This window comes from Podarcis filfolensis, assembly GCF_964270895.1.
Source record: "Podarcis filfolensis genome assembly, chromosome: 4".
NCBI classification, from domain to species: Eukaryota; Metazoa; Chordata; class Lepidosauria; order Squamata; family Lacertidae; genus Podarcis; species Podarcis filfolensis.
The window spans coordinates 90,890,908-90,907,198 of NC_139607.1; the positions used below are offsets into that span (position 1 = coordinate 90,890,908).

A 16,291-nucleotide genomic window follows, 5' to 3' on the forward strand; every position below is an offset into this window, starting at 1 on the left:
GCTCCTGTTCATGTTTGTTCAGCAGCAAGCTCGAAGATCCTTCCGAGCGAGTTTGCAAAGAATTGCAGCCTTGCAGGGGTGCCAACTGGATTAAGCCCTGCCCCCACATAACTGATCACGTGTTGCACCCCCAAAAAATTTAAATGGCAATGCCCATCAACTTTGGAGAGGGCGGAAGCTGTCCCCCTCAAAAACAATATTGGAGGAAGGGGGCGAAGAGACCTCGGCCCCTTGGAATTGGTTCCTCTGCAGCCTTGCTCCCCAAGCCGGAGCTAGCCTAGACGGCAGTCCGCCCCCTCCAATTCCCAGGCGGTTCGGTCATTTTCAGTTCGGCTGAATGTGCTAAGCAAGCTCCGCCGCGGCGCTCCTTCGCCCTGGGGCACCGAAGCCTCTTCCAAACGGCCGCCGTCGCCCTGCCGCTCCCGGGAAAGTGACCCCGCGCGGGCTTCTAACTTTCCCTCAGTGGGCGCGGCTCCCTATCGGGGCGGCCCGGCCCCTCCCCGCCCGCCGGCCCCTCCCCCGGGCAGGTTGCTCCCCCCACCCCTCGCCGGCCTCCGCCATTGGCCGCGGCGCCTGGCGTTCGCTGGAGGGGCTGCCTCGCTTGGTGTCACCCCGCGCTGCGCCGCCGGCTCAGCCAGACGCGCGCTCCGAGGGCGCACGGGCCGGGCGCACGGACTGTACGGGCGTTTTGGGTCGGCGGGGCCGCTTTGGGGTGGCGCCTCGCGGCTTCCTCGTGTCTCTCGGGCTGGGCTGGAGCCCGGCGGCGAAGGGGAAGCCGGGCAGCTGGCTGGGCGATGGCCCCGGAGCCGGGGGAAAACGCTGCCCGGCTGCTGCTGCTGCTGCCGCCGCTGCTGCTCCTGCTTCTCCTGCGGGCGCAAGGCGCGCGCGGCTTCGACGAGGAGGAGCGCCGCTGCGATGCCATCCGCATCCCCATGTGCCAGAACCTGGGCTACAACGTCACCAAGATGCCCAACTTGGCCGGCAACGACTGGCAGCCCGACGCCGAGCTGCAGCTCACCACCTTCACGCCGCTCATCCAGTACGGCTGCTCCAGCCAGCTCAAGGTGGGTCCGACGTCTCCTCCAACCCCGGCCTCTCCGCGCCGGGTGTGGGCTCTTTCCCTCGCTCGCCAAACGCTCAGGGATTTATCCGGCCCTCGAGGCTGTTAAAGGGCGCCGCTTACCTTGGGCTGCGCGCCGGCGGAGCTTCCCGCAGACGCTTCTCCTTGGGGAGTCGGCAGCCCTGAGCTGCGCGCAGTTCCCTCCCGAGGGTTGCGATCCTGAGCCCACTTTACGTAGGAGGAGTAATCCCGTTCGGACCGCACCGGGCTTTAACGTCGGGGAAAAGGCGCGCAAAAGAGAACGCCGCTCAGCCGCTTCTGGGTTTTTCAAAAGGCTGGTGTTCTTTAGCGCCAGCGATGAGCCAGAAGTGGACGCTGAGGCTGGAGTGAATGCATGAGAGGGTCTCGGGGCGTGTGCAGAGTGCATTTCCCTTACCGCTGTGGGAAGGTGGTGATTCGTCCTCTGAGGGTGGGAGCGCACTTCACAAGCCTAGACGTGGGGGGCTACGTGCTCGGGAGCGGAATGCTTTCTGTTCATGCTTAAGGTTACTGTTCTCTTATTGCTGCACACAAAAAGGAACTTTAGCCAAGGATCTTGAAGGTGGGCTGCTGGTGGGGCTCCGCCTCAGACCCAATTCTTCTGCCATACCTGGCGTGTTATTCACTGCTAGGATGAGGAAATGGTGAGTGTTCCCCACCCTTTCGAAACACACTCATGGCAGCAATGGAGAGCCTAATCCATTCCTGGGTGTTTCCAGACAGAAGGCTTTGGGGGGATCAGGTGTGCTGATTCAGCCGGGAGTCTGAAGCTGGCCAACTCTCAAACAGGGCGGTGCGTTGTGCGTGCCATGCCCACCCTTCGTAGTTCAAACCTCAGACGAGGGGCTTATTGGATCCGAGTCCAAAAGGCTGGAGATCAGAGTTGCCTTTCTGCTTGACTGTAAAGCCCTTTCGCTGTTCGAGGCTACTTTTTGCTCCTTGTGCCACCTGCCTCTTTGTGTTTTGATTTCCACCTCCTCGTCTGTTTCTTCCCCATTTTGCTGTGATGACCTGATAACAAACCTCTGGTGTCAGTAGCCCTAAATGCTCTGGGATCCCCAGTTCTCAGTAATCCAGCCTGCTGCCCCTTTCAGGTGTTCCCTCCCTCGGCCCGGCAGTTTGGTGCAGAAGAGTTGCTGAGCCCTCCAGCGGCAGGCACCAGCTTTAATCCAGTTCTGCCTCCGCATGCGTGGAGCTTTTGCTGGGCAGATGTTGCTAAGCCTCATCTGGGCAAAGCCACCCCTGCAAGAAGAACACTGCCCCAGGAATCCTGTTTGCCCTGTGTATCTGACCCCTTGAAACTCAGATACATACATCCCCAATTGCAGAAGGACGGACACAGCCCCAGGGAAATGTGTCTCCTTCTCTTTGAGCTGCTTTGTGGAACTTTGCACCAGATATAGACCATCTCCCTCCTTTGTAGAGCTGACCTGAGCCACGCAGACACACCCTCTGATTGCAGGAGAGTCTTCAGAAAGTGATGCTTCCACAGGGGGCTTCCCAGAATCTTGCATTTGCTGGGGAGCCACAGCAGGTCTGCGGTAGACCTTCAGTTCTTTTCAGTGAATCGCCACAGCTCCCAACCAGTCCAACACCCGCTTTGCTATACCTTGGCACATCCTGGCGCAAAGAGCCCAGAGGGCAGATAGTTGCTGACATTTAGGAGAGAGGAAAAACACACAAAAACAACCTTTGCCAAGTATCTCAAAGCAGCAGGTGCAATTGGATATCCCCCCCCCCCCCCGGTGGGTGGGTGGAAGAGGGAGGGAGAGAGAAGAGTTCAAATTAGGAAAGCAACACTTTGAGACATCTTCACAGCTTTCTGAAGCTGGGTTGCAAATTCTTGCCTTCCAAGGTGAGGAGGGTGGCAGGTGCATTTAAGCCAACCAGGATTCAGCCCTGCCTCCGTCATTTGCAGTTTTGTTTTGGTAATTCTCTGTTCAGTTGCAGTGAGGCAGGTTGTTTGCTCCTTTATTTTCCAACCTGCCCGTGGGCAGTTAATATCTAACTTGCAACTCTGGAGTGCAAAGCCACAGTTCCAGAAACCTCTGTGCATTTCAACAGGTACTACATTTATTTCCTGCTTTTCCTCCATGGAGTCCAAGGTTGCATATGTAGTAGTTCTCTCCCAGCTCCCACCAAATTTTACAACAACCCTGCGAGGTTGGTTAGGCTGACTCAAGGGCATCTATCTAGTGAGCTTCATAACAGTTGTAGGGATTTTGGAACTGCTTCTTCCTGGAACTAGTCTGAGACGAAATGTCAAAGCTGCTTATGCCATTTCCCTTCTATTGTACGCAGAGCAGCTTGCAACGTAAGAATAAAAACAATCAAACAAGTGAGTTATAAAATATGCAACTAAACCACACTCTTCTGGGCCTGGAAGGAAACCGGAAGGCTTATGCAGACATGCGAGAAGGAACTTTTGGTGCAAACATTTCCACTGGGTGTGAATCTGCAGATAAGAAACCCACTTACAATAACATCTAAATCCAGGAGGGGCTGCCAGGGTGAAACGGAATATTCAAAAGATCTCTCCAGTTCTCTTTTGCTTCCCGTGTTCTCCCCCCTCCCCTCTCTTGAGGTTAATTTACCCGTGAAGTTGGAAAGCAGTTGGCTTAAGAAACGATGGAGCAGAAATGGCCCCCCCCCCTTCTGATTGGCAGGTTATCCCTGCCTGAATGTATGTTCCCTCTGGCAGCTCAGGAATTTGGACTGCGGCTCACACGGGAGAGAGTGCACTCTGAATTGGAGTTAATAAACAAAACGAGGAGCAGCTATGCCTGGAGTATTCCAGCTATTTTCACACCACTGGAGAGAGAATCTTCGAGTTGACTTCTAAATGGAATGTACAAAAGAAATAGGCAACTGTGCAGCTTCCAAGCGCAGGCGATGGCAAATGAAATGCTCGTTTTTTCCATGCAGTTAAGACAGCCTTGCAAATAAGCTCAGACAAGTTACTAGCCCACAAATATTTTTATTAGCCCACATTAGTAACTGTGGCCTAAGATTATTGTAAAGTTTTAAAGCATTCCTGCCTGGTCATAGGATCATAGAATATGAAGAGTTGGAAGGGACTCCAGGGGTCATTTAGTCCAACCCCCACTGCAATGCAGGAATTTCAGTTAAAGTATCCATGACAGATGGCCATCTCAGATGGTCACTGAGAGAGATTCTGTACTTACCGCTGGCAGCTAAAGTGGTTGTTTACAAGCTTAATTTTCCTTCTTTCTTTAAAACTGTTTCTTAATGGGAAGCCTGGTATTCTCTTGCATGTTTGGGAAATAAAGATCTTCCAGGGTTTAAAGAGCCAGGTTTAATTTAAAGAGCCTAGGTCTTGGACATGTCACTGAGCCCTTGTCTGAAAAACAGGAGTAATGAGACTGTAAAGCACTTTGCTAGACTTATTCCCAGCAATACCAAAACTCTCAGAACCCCACAAAAGGGAGAAAGTCTGTCTAAACTTGGGAGTTACACTGCCCGTGCTCACTTCATAAATGCAGAGTTTTAAAATCTGTATGTGAGGGCAGAACTCAAAACTTGGGTTCTTACACTTGCAGCAAATAATCCCCAGAAACAATAATAGTGTGGCTTATAATCATGAATTGTACAGTTGGAAAGGGACATCAGGGGTCATCTAGTCCAACCCCCTGCAAGGCAAGAATATTCTGTTTGATTCTGTTGCAGGGGTCAGGCATGATAGCCAAGTCTTTATAGAATTGAAGGAGGAGATGCTCTGGATGGAATTGTAGTCTGGGAGGGGGGAGGTATCTCATTGCCCTTTCCCATGAAATTCACCCTCTGTAGCATATTTTCTAGTTTTGGTACGTTAGTTTAAGAACAGTCCTGTTTATGAACAATTCAGTTTACGAACTCTGGAAAACCGGAAGTAGTGTCCCGGTTTGAGGACTTTTATCTCAGTCTAAGAATGGAATCTGAATGGTCGAAGGGCGCTGGCGGCAGGTAGCCTCATCAGGGAAAGCGTGCCTCGGTTTAAGAACCATTTCCGTTTAAGAACGGACTTCCGGAACAGGTTAAGTTCGTAAACTAAGGTACCACTGTACAGTGGTACCTCGAGTTAAGAACTTAATTTGTTCTGGAGGTCTGTTCTTAACCTGAAACTGTTCTTAACCTGAGGTACCATTTTAGCGGCGGCCGCCGCACAATTTCTGTTCTCATCCTGAGGTAAAGTTCTTAACCTGAGGTACTATTTCTGGGTTAGTGGAGTCTGTAACCTGAAGTGTCTGTAACCCAAGGTACCGCTGTACTCCTTAAAAATTCTTGTGTTCTGGACCAAACTAGATGTGCCTTGTCACACAATTTGGTATTGCAGAGCTTTTTCTTTCTTTGTTTAGCAGCATGGTGCACTTGAGCCCAGTCAGGACTGTTGTGTGGTGGGGGTCTACAGTCTTAACCAGACTCCCCTCCCTGATCCTGCAATCCGCCATGGAAGGAGGAAAGGTACCATCACAAATAGTAGGAAGGCAGGGTGAGTCCAGACTGGGACAGTGGCAAAAGCAAAGGGATTGAAATTCCCCCTTCCTGCAGGCCCAGCCTGGGACATTTCCCCCCTGGAGCCACCTATTTCTTAAACAAGCAGCTACGCAGCATCAAACCACATGGTAAAAGTTAGGGTTTGCCGTATTTCAACAAGTGAAAATCCAGACACAAAATAAAATTGCCTATTTTTAAGGGAAATTGGGAAAAATGACATTGCTGGCATGGCTTGCCATACGTCCAGATTTTCCTGGATGTTCCTGCCAATTTCCACCTGGACACGGCTTATGACCACAGTATTCCAGATATGTCTGGGGAATTCTGGACATATGGCAATCTTATAAAAGTCCTATCTGGTTTGGCCCGTGGCCTTCAAGAATGAATAATGTGCTTTCTCTCTATGCGTTTTGTGAAGTATAGCTCTGTGCTGATCCTTGGTATGACCTTGGCCAAATCTTAAAGTGTGAGCAAAACGTACACTGAAGCTTTTGCAACTGAACACTTTCAGGTTTATGTTCTGTATTAAAAAGCGATTCCCAAGTTTATTTTCCCTCAGTGGCTTGGGGTGGGGAGAGCGTGCTGGTGCCTACCTACAGCCTCCTAAAAGTTGTCTTGTCCTTTCTTTCCTCCCCCTCTCTCTTTCTTCCAGTTCTTCCTTTGCTCCGTCTACGTCCCCTTGTGCACGGAAAAGATCGACACCCCGATCGGCCCCTGCAGCGGCATGTGCCTCTCCGTCAAGAGGCGCTGTGAGCCGGTCCTGAAGGAATTCGGCTTCTCCTGGCCGGAGACCCTGAACTGCAGCAAGTTCCCGCCACAAAATGGCGACAACCACATGTGCATGGAGGGCCCGGGGGACGAAGAGGTGCCTCTTCACAGCAAGTCGCCCTTGAACCCTGGAGAGGAATGCCACTCAGTGGGATCGAACCCAGACCAATACATCTGGGTCAAGAGGAGCCTGAACTGTGCCCTTAAGTGTGGTTACGACGCCGGCCTCTACAGCCGTTCGGCCAAGGAGTTTACAGACATCTGGATGGCTGTGTGGGCTAGCCTGTGCTTCATTTCCACAGCCTTCACGGTCCTGACCTTTCTGGTTGATTCCTATCGGTTTTCCTACCCCGAACGCCCCATCATTTTCCTGAGCATGTGCTACAATATTTATAGCATCGCCTATATCGTCCGGCTGATCGTGGGCCGGGAGAGGATTTCCTGCGACTTTGAGGAGGCGGCAGAACCTGTCCTCGTCCAAGAAGGCCTCAAGAACACAGGATGTGCTATCATTTTCCTGCTGATGTACTTTTTCGGGATGGCCAGCTCCATCTGGTGGGTGATCCTGACCCTGACCTGGTTCCTGGCCGCAGGGCTCAAGTGGGGCCACGAGGCCATCGAAATGCACAGCTCCTATTTCCACGTCGCGGCCTGGGCCATCCCCGCCGTGAAGACCATCGTCATCCTGATCATGAGGCTGGTGGACGTGGACGAGCTGACTGGGCTGTGCTACGTGGGGAACCAGAACCTGGACGCACTGACGGGTTTCGTGGTGGCTCCTCTTTTCACCTATTTGGTGATTGGGACCCTGTTCATTGCGGCCGGCCTGGTGGCTCTGTTTAAAATCAGGTCCAACCTTCAGAAGGACGGGACGAAAACCGACAAGCTGGAGAGGCTGATGGTGAAAATCGGGGTCTTTTCGGTGCTCTACACTGTCCCGGCCACCTGCGTCATCGCCTGCTACTTCTACGAAATCTCCAACTGGACTATCTTCCGCTACTCGGCGGACGACTCCAACATGGCGGTGGAGATGCTGAAGATCTTCATGTCCTTGCTGGTGGGCATCACCTCCGGCATGTGGATTTGGTCTGCCAAAACGCTACACACCTGGCAGAAGTGCTCGAACCGGCTGGTGAACTCTGGCAGGGTGAAACGGGGGGAGAAGAGGGCCGACGGCTGGGTGAAGCCTGGGAAAGGGAACGAGACTGTGGTATAAAGTGGACCAACGCACGGCGGGCGGACCTGCCGGGTGCGCTCTCTCTCCGCCTGTGGGAAGAGCCAGGTTCACGCGAGCAACTGCGGCAGGAACGTCGCAGTGGTTTGCGTGCCACGGAAAGGAGCTGTGCTTTTTGGGAGGTGGTGGGGAAAGGGCGCGCAGAGAAGGCCCGAATAAACTGCAAGGACTTGTTTGTGTGTGTGTGCTGTGAACAGCAGGGCTTTGCTCCCGCAAAAAAACAGCAACAAAGGGAGCCTGTAGAGGCTTTCAGAAGCTGTGAAGACAAAAAATGGGAACCGGTTGAAACTTCTGTCTGAATGCGACATCCTTGTGCCTTGAGGAGTCTTGGGACTTAGCACCTCCTAGTGACGCATCATGTGCCTTTTCTTTATTCCTCCTCACCCTGCCCTGAGTTGTATTTTTAGCTGTGTGTCTTGTGCGGGAAAGAATTTAGAAAGGGGATCTCTGCTGATGTTGTTCTAGGGAACTCTTCTTCAGGGCTGCTGGCTTCCAGGGACTTGAGATCCTGCTGCGCAAAGGTCTGCAGCCATGGAGGGTTGGAAGGTGAACATTTGCCTTCCAGCGCCTGCCCTGATGTCTGCATGCCAGTAAGGCTGTCAGATAATCGGAAGCCAAGCACAGTCCCTATAGTCTAAGCCAGCCTAGGACAACCTGGTGGCCTTCAGCTATTGCTGGGCTACATCAGCCCCTGCCTGCACCCTGTGTTAATGGGAGTTGTAGTCCCAACAACCTCTGGAGTCCACAAGGTTGTCTGAGGTCAATCCAAACCATGAGTAGGCAGAAGGTAGCTTACTGGTAGATTTCTGAGATGTTTGCTGTTGGTCAGCAAGGACTTCTGACTCTTAGATGTTCAACCATAGCAGCAACACAGTGACCCTCCCTGAATTATACTGCTGAAATGAAGGAAGCTTAGGGTAACCCAGGGGTGTGTGTCTGTGTCTGTGTGGAAGGCCTGCAAGCTCTATCCAGTTCTGGGACTTGGAAGCAGATTTCTGGGTTCAGATTTCTTTAGTTCTTTCCCAGTGTTAGGTGTTCTGCACAAGCTCCAGGTGCTGAACACCAGGATCTTAAGTTCAAAAGCAAAACCAAAGGAGATCCTTGAAACTTGCTACCCCGTGGTCTCAGCAGTGGCACCCTCCCGGCTGCAATGGCGCTGCTCCTTACAAGAACTAGACAGGATAAGGGTGGTGAGTGATGGGCTGGCAGCATTAGGGTCCTGCTGGTGTATGGGGGAAGCCCCCCTCCAGCCATACAGTTGCCTGTCCCTGCCGCAGCGACATCACAGCCAGGAGGGTGCCTCTGCCATTTGCACCCCCCTTCCTATGCCACTGCTGCCCAGTCCATAGCTATAAAGCCACTGGCTTACTAAAATTCAGGCACGCCCACGACCCCCTTCTTCCTGTGCTATAAGAAACCCCTGGCTTTACTTTGAGAAGCATTCACTGAAGGGCTGAACTGGTAGAGCTCTGTAGCTCAGGCTGCAAAGGCTCTGGGCTGCCTCCAGACAAGGGCCACACTCACACCTTTAAAGTATTGTGACACTGCTTTAAACAATCCCCCAAAGAATTCTGGGAGGTGTAGTTTGAGAGTTCAGTCCCTCTTCCCAGGGGACTCTGGGAATTGTGGTTCTGTGAGGGGGATCTGGGTGCTTAGGAGACCCCTTTCCCCCTCACAGAGCTACAGTTATCAGGGTTAGATGGGTCAGGACCACTCTGAATTGTAACTCTTGAGAGGGGAAATAATTTTGTTTTGTCATTTAGTTGTGTCCAACTCTTCGTGACCCCATGGACCAGAGCACGCCAGGCACTTCTGTCCTCCACTGCCTCCCGCAGCTTGGTCAAACTCATGTTTGTAGCTTCGAGAACACTGTCCAACCATCTCGTCCTCTGTCGTCCCCTTCTCCTTGTGCCCTCCATCTTTCCCACCATCAGGGTCTTTTCCAGGGAGTCTTCTCTTCTCATGAGGTGGCCAAAGTATTGGAGCCTCAGCTTCAGGATCTGTGCTTCCAGTGAGCACTCAGGGCTGATTTCCTTAAGAATGGATAGGTTTGATCTTCTTGCAGTCCATGGGACTTTCAAGAGTCTCCTCCAGCACCATAATTCAAAAGCATCAATTCTTTGGCGATCAGCCTTCTTTATGGTCCAGCTCTCACTTCCACACATCACTACTGGGAAAACTATAGCTTTAACTATACGGACCTTTGTTGGCAAGGTGATGTCTCTGCTTTTTAAGATGCTGTCTAGGTTTGTCATTGCTTTTCTCCCAAGAAGCAGGCGTCTTTGAATTTCGTGACTGCTGTCACCATCTGCAGTGATCATGGAAACCAATAAGGTAAAATCTCTCACTGCCTACATTTCTTTCCCTTCTATTTGCCAGGAGGTGATGGGCCCAGTGGCCATGATCTTCGTTTTTTTGATGTTGAGCTTCTGACCATATTTTGCGCTCTCCTCTTTCACCCTCATTAAAAGGTTCTTTAATTCCTCCTCACTTTCTGCCATCAATGTTGTGTCATCTGAGGTTGTTGATATTTCTTCTGGCAATCTTAATTCCGGCTTGGGATTCATCCAGCCCAGCCTTTCGCATGATGAATTCTGCATATAAGTGAAATAAGCAGGAAGACAATATACAGCCTTGTCGTACTCCTTTCCCAATTTTGAACCAGGGCAAATAATACGCGTCTCCTAACAACTCCCGGCATCCTTAACAAACTACACCTCCCAGAATTCTTTGGGGGACTTTTTAAAGTGCTAGCATGGCTCTTAAACATGGCAAGCAAGTTGCTGCTTGGATCTTGTTGGCTTCCACGGGAGCCAAGCTCAGCTCAGCTTCAACCCAAACCATTTATTTTTTAAAGGAATGGTCTCTGTAGCTCTGCAACTGTGTGTCTTGCAAGAGGTTATAGCTGAGCAGGTTGGATCTGCACATGTACTGTGCTGCTAATTTTCCCAGGAACTGATCTACCACGTTGAGTAATTTTACGGGGCAGCCTTGGTTGGACTAGCTGCAGTTGCGAGACTAGCTGTCTAAATACCCATGATGATTTATGACACCCCCCAAATCTTCTTGCATGTAGAAAGCTAGCACCTCAGGGAGAGTGCTCAGCCCAAATCTGTCACCTTGATGGGCTAGTTTTCTTTCTTTCTTTAAAGGCCGGGGTTTAGGAAGCATCCGACATGCAACTCCCACCTGTTGTCTGAAGAGGTTACAACCTTGATAGAGGGTGAGAGCGCGTGGTTGCTTTGAATGCTCAGGTCAGCTTTTGATAAGTCCATTTGATAAGATCCATTCATGCAAGCTGTTGGGTTTAATGGGATTTGGATGGCGCCGTCCTTTGGGAAATTCACCGTGTCCTCTTGCACGGTTCTTGTTTCAGCAAGGCTTTGTGCAAGAGAGTTCCCTGCTTGGCTGTGCTTGTTGGGAGAGACAAAAAAGTTGGAAACTGAGAGCTTAACCTTAGCTTGCAGCTAGATTCCCATCTCTCTTCTCCCTCTCCTATTCCGCAAATCTCTTTCAGTCTTCCCCCAGCACTGATACACGACTCTGCTGTTCCCAGTGTCACAAACTCTCCAGTCTCAATGAGAAAAAGTCCTCCTTTATTTTTATAGTCGTCTTTCCGTCTAGAACATGTGGGTTAATAAGGAAAAGTGAGTGGAGGGTCATTTCTGACAATTGGCTTATTCAGAGACTGTTTTGTTTTGGTTTCTTTTTCTCTCCTCTCCTTGCCTCGCCAAACCCCCCTCATTCTCTCTCTCCCCCCCCCCACGGGCCGCCGCCGCCCCAGGCCCTCCAAGTAAACCTATCAGTCCTTCCCCGGAGACCCATTGCATTAAGCAATTAAGGCTTAATATATTTCACTCTGTGTGATTGCATCTGTGTCGACGCCGGTCTGGGCAAACCGAAATGTTAAGTTCCTTGGCAGCTTTGCCTGTGCACAGATCAGTTGCATAATTTGTGTGTCAATTACAATTAAAAAGACATTCTCCAGCCATGAGACCAGGGGGTACAGCTGACTCACTCCGAACCAAAATGAAAGCGCTGTTTGTGCGTGCATGTCTTTATCGGTCTGAGAAGAATGTGAGTGTGCGCTTTTCTTTTCTTGTCTTTAGCTAAAAGGGTAAGCGTCTCCCTCACCCCACCTGCCCTGTTACATGACCCCAAGAGAATAAACCTGGCTATTGCTTGTGAGTAATGCCATCTTAAACATAAGCAGCCAAGTTCAGTGAAGCAATATTTAGCTGGTGGGAGTTTGATGACTGTAAACTTGCCTTTAGCCTGTAGGCAGTCGGCAGAAGCTGCTCAGATGTTTGTCGGAGAACAGAATGTTAATGGTTGCCCGATTGCCTGGCGGGCAATTGTGTTCACAGCACGGCTTGCCTTCCTTGTGTGGGCCTTGAATTCAAGAGTTTTCTTCTTGCGTCCCTCCCCTGTGCATGCACAGTCCTTGCTCTGATGGGCAAATGTTGCGCATGGGTGGCACATACCATGGAGAGCAGCCGGGAGGGGGAACCTGAAGTCCCTCCAGATGTTGCTGAATCCCAACCCCCATCGTTCCTGACCTTGGCTGTGTTGACAGGGGAAGATGGGAGTCAAGAGTCCCAACAACAAGCAGAGGGCCATCGTTTCTCTGTAGGAGAAGGAGGTGACACTATAGGCACATGTGCAAACCAAGTGCTAAAATAATATCCCTCCCTCCCCAGGCTGGTGATTTTGAGTTGGCACCGCAAGCACAGAGCTGGGAGCGTGGAGGGCTGTGCATGTCTCCTGCTGCTCTCACTAGGCTCCTTTTAAAAAGGAAAAGCAAAACTTTCTGGTCCAGTTTGGCTGATGACAGGAGTTGCAGCAATATTTTCCCCTCTCCCTTTCCAAAGATCATTCAAGTGCCTTTTCAAGCTGCCTGGATCAATGCATATGACAGATTGTTTCTGCTGGATGCCTTTTAAAAAAAGCATCTGCTCAAACCTGTTGGTGCTTGAGAGTTCTGCCGTAGTTTCCTTTCTCCCACTTCAGTGGCTACATCCGAGCTACTGCTCCAGAGGTTATTTCAAGCCCACCCACCGGTTCCTATGTTGCCAATGATAGCACAGTGCAGGGAATTAACCCGGTGCTCAAATGCTAGTGTCTCCCCGGGATGAACGGTGATTTTCTACCACCATTGCTTTAGACACCGGCTGCATTCACATGGCAGTTTATTCCTTTTTCACAACTTCCCTCTAACTCCTAAGCTCTGCATTCTATTTGAGCTTTTGCAAAACTTTAAAAGTCACTTCTGGAACTATCGTGCAACATTGTGTCTGTGGTATTTGCTTCCAGAAAAATAAACCTGTTTGCAAATACAGTCATACCTCAGGTTGAATGCGCTTCGGGTTGAGCGTGTTCGAGTTGTGCTCCGCGACAACCTGGAAGTAATGGAGTGTGTTACTTCCGGGTTTCGCCACTTGCACATGCGCAGACGCTCAAAATGACATCAGAAGCAGCGAAAAGCAACGCGTGCGTGCGCAGACGTGCCGTCGCTAGTTACGTTTGCTTCTAGATATGAACGGGGCTCTGGAACAGATCCCGTTCGTATCCAGAGATACCACTGTACAGTGGTACCTCGGTTTACGAACTTAACCCGTTCTGGAAGTCCGTTCTTAAACTGAAACTGCTCTTAAACCAAGGTGTGCATTCCCTAATGAGGCCTCCCGCCGCCGGTGCCCTTCCACCATTCAGATTCCGTTCTTAGACTGAGGTAAAGTTCGCAAACCGGGACACTACTTCCGGTTTTGAGGAGTTCGTAAACCGAATAGTTCGTAAACAGGGCCGTTCTTAAACCGAGGTACCACTGTAATATGGATGCTTAGTGCACAACTTGCACCACTATATTCCAAGAAGTGGCTTGCTTTTGTGTCATTTGAAAGCTCAAAAATGTGGAAATTAAAAGTTACGGAAATGTGATGTTGGGCTAGGCCGCCGTGCGAATGCAGCCAAAGTAGAGTTCCTCCGAAGCTCAGGGAATCTTGCCATAATAGCAAGGTGCAAACCCATTTGCTCCTAACATGCTTTCTCCAAACTGAGGGGTCCACAACCCCCATCAGCTCCACCTAGCACAGGTTTCCAAAGTGTCTTGAAGATCCCTCAGTAAACTCGCAAGCAGAACCTGAGCACAACAGCCCTCTCCCCACTTGTGAGTCAGCTGGACTAGCTCAGTCAGTAGAGCAGGAGACTCTTAATATCAGGGTCATGGGTTCAAGCCCCACGTTGAGCAGAAGATTCCTGCATTACAGGGGGTTGGACTAGATGACCCTAAGGGTGCCACCCAACTCTACAATTTATGATTCTCAACATCGTGTATAATGAATAAAGAATATAGCCATCCTGGCTAGTGACCATCAATGATAATTCCAACTTGCTGTCACTTGGTCCGCCTTTTTAAATACAGTGGTACCTCAGGTTAAGTACTTAATTTGTTCCGCAGGTCCGTTCTTAACCTGAAACTGTTCTTAACCTGAAGCACCACTTTAGCTAATGGGGCCTCGCGCCGCCGGAGCACAATTTCTGTTCTCATCCTGAAGCAAAGTTCTGAATCCGAGATAATATTTCTGGGTTAGCGGAGTCTGTAACCTGAAGCGTATGTAACTCGAGGTACCACTGTATTTAGGTTTCCTGTTTTATAATCTAACGCCAGTGAATCCAGCCAGGTGTGGGGAAATTGTACCTGAGAACTGGAGCATAAATACATGGTCTCAGCTATAGAGTCTTTGCCTGACAGCCGTGTTCCTCTATTGTTTCTTATTCCCCATGTGCTATTACTAGGTGAGCTCCCTCTCTGCTGTTGGCTTTGGGGGTCATGTGGCCTGGGCCAACTTTAGCGCCACCAAAGATCATTACCTGGCAGGTGGAGGGACGACGACCCTTCACGCAAACAGTATCATGCTTGTATCCCACATCCCGACTGTTGTGTGTGGGCCCGGGAAGGAAAGATCGCTGCCACGTATTCGGTGCGCAGATGTATCTACTGGTTCCTGGGGGAGGGCCCTCTCTCAATGTCTCCGTTCGTGGAAATGCAGTTTGGTGTGATCCAGAACCCCTTGCAAATCTTGCATCCTTAATAAATAAATGAATTCTAAGGACCCTGTGGCTGCATCTCTTGTGAATGTAGAAATGGCCATTTGTCTCTTGGACCCTGATCTGTGCATGACTTCAGAATAAAGGAACCCTGAATCGGCGAGAGAGGACTATAGCATTTCAGGCCGCAGGTGTGAGCCCACCAGCGCTGAATGTCCTCTCCCCCCTTTTGCTCCCTGCAGGTTTTTGTTTTTTTAAAGGCATATCAGAGGAGGAGTTGAGCACAGCTCATTCCTTCCTGTGCTGGCTTTCTGTTGCTAGCTAGCTTCTGCATAGAGGGAGGGGTCTAGGGTTCAAATTTGCTCTCCCCAGGCCAACACACCCTTGGCCAGACCTGCTTTTGCACCCTCCTCTCATGGCTGGAATGTGCTTTGGATCATTCTTCTTGGTTTCGTAGCTAGAGAGGGGCATGTGAACGCAAGGAAGTTTGCCCGCTGCACAAAATCCACATCTGTTGCTCTGTCCCCCTCCCGCTCCTGGCAGGCGGCCCCCAGAAGGTTGTCCAGAATGGATTGTGGCCCTTGAGTGAAAAAAGGTTCCATCTCCTGTGTCATAAAAGGACATTAAATAAAAAAACCCAAACCCCAGCCTGTGCTCTGAAATGGTACAACCGTTTTCTGCTCATCTCAAAATTCCTCACACCTCTTTTCTCTGCAGGTCTGGAGTAGAGCTGAATGATTAGACTTTTGGGTTGTGGCTTTCATTTTTATGTATTCATTCATTTTTTTTCATTCATTGCTATTTGTTCTTCTAACAAGAAAAATACGACGCTTCCAAGATTTAAGCACCTTTACTTCCAATCTTACTTTTCCCTTTAATAAAGTTCTCTTCTGTTCTGGAGCAGTTTCTCCCTCCTTTTTGCCCTTTCCTTGCTCCCGTTAAAAGTAATTCTCCTAAAACAACCAGGTTTCTTAAGCTGTTTGGCACACAGGTACATGTTTTATGTTACTCACCTTCAGGACGATAACTGCTTATCCCTGAAACTTTTAAAGGTAAATGGACACTGATATATATTTTTTCTTCGTTGGTGATTGTACAGAAGAGTTAACTACGTCTATTGTAAATTTCTAATTTATCATTGTACAAAAGACCCCAAACTTTGCTATTTAATTTTTGTATCAAAATAAAAAGAAAATGTTTTTATTAATATGACGAAGTGGTGGCAGGTTCTTTTCTCTTCACAATGAACGCTGAGGGAGGGTGAGGTGAGGATTTGAGTGTTCAAACCCTTTAAAAGAGCCGCAGGGGGGTTGTGTCTTGAGGTCTTCTGCTCCAGCCCCCACTCAATGCTAGAAAACCATCCTCAGCAGATGGTTCTGCAACTTATTTGAAGACCTCCAGGGAGGGTGTGGTGAGACAGAGATGACCTTCGGTACATAGTCCAGCTGTTGCAGTGGGTCCAATGAAGAAGGAGAGTTTGAATTTGATATCCCGCTTTATCACTACCCTAAGGAGTCTCCACTCCTTAGGGGACACAGAGCCTAGGACATGCTGATCAGAAGGTCGGTGGTTCGAATCCCCGCAATGGGGTGAGCTCCCGTTGCTCGGTCCCTGCTCCTGTCAACCTAGCAGTTCAAAAGCACATCAAA

General features: G+C 50.1%; 1 protein-coding gene and 1 long non-coding RNA gene across 2 annotated transcripts; both read left to right on the forward strand.

The window, feature by feature from the left end:
* Positions 1–584: 584 nt before the first annotated feature.
* On the forward strand, positions 585–7,768 carry FZD4 (frizzled class receptor 4). Its single transcript, XM_083609943.1, has 2 exons — positions 585–1,064; positions 6,246–7,768. The coding sequence occupies exons 1-2, from the start codon at positions 795–797 to the stop codon at positions 7,575–7,577; spliced, it is 1,602 nt and encodes a 533-aa protein (XP_083466069.1). The 5' UTR covers positions 585–794; the 3' UTR covers positions 7,578–7,768.
* A 5,301-nt stretch (positions 7,769–13,069) lies between these two features.
* Positions 13,070–15,849, forward strand: LOC310760991. The gene is made up of 2 exons (XR_014547159.1): positions 13,070–14,018; positions 14,236–15,849. It is a non-coding gene; the product is annotated as an uncharacterized lncRNA (long non-coding RNA).
* The last annotated feature ends 442 nt before the right edge of the window (positions 15,850–16,291 follow it).

Coding starts and splice junctions, on each gene's coding strand:
- FZD4 (XM_083609943.1), top strand. CDS start 795: ATGGCCCCGGAGCCGGGGGAAAACGCTGCCCGGCTGCTGCTGCTGCTG. Junction 1,065..6,245: donor GCTGCTCCAGCCAGCTCAAG/GTGGGTCCGACG, acceptor TCTTTCTTCCAG/TTCTTCCTTTGCTCCGTCTA.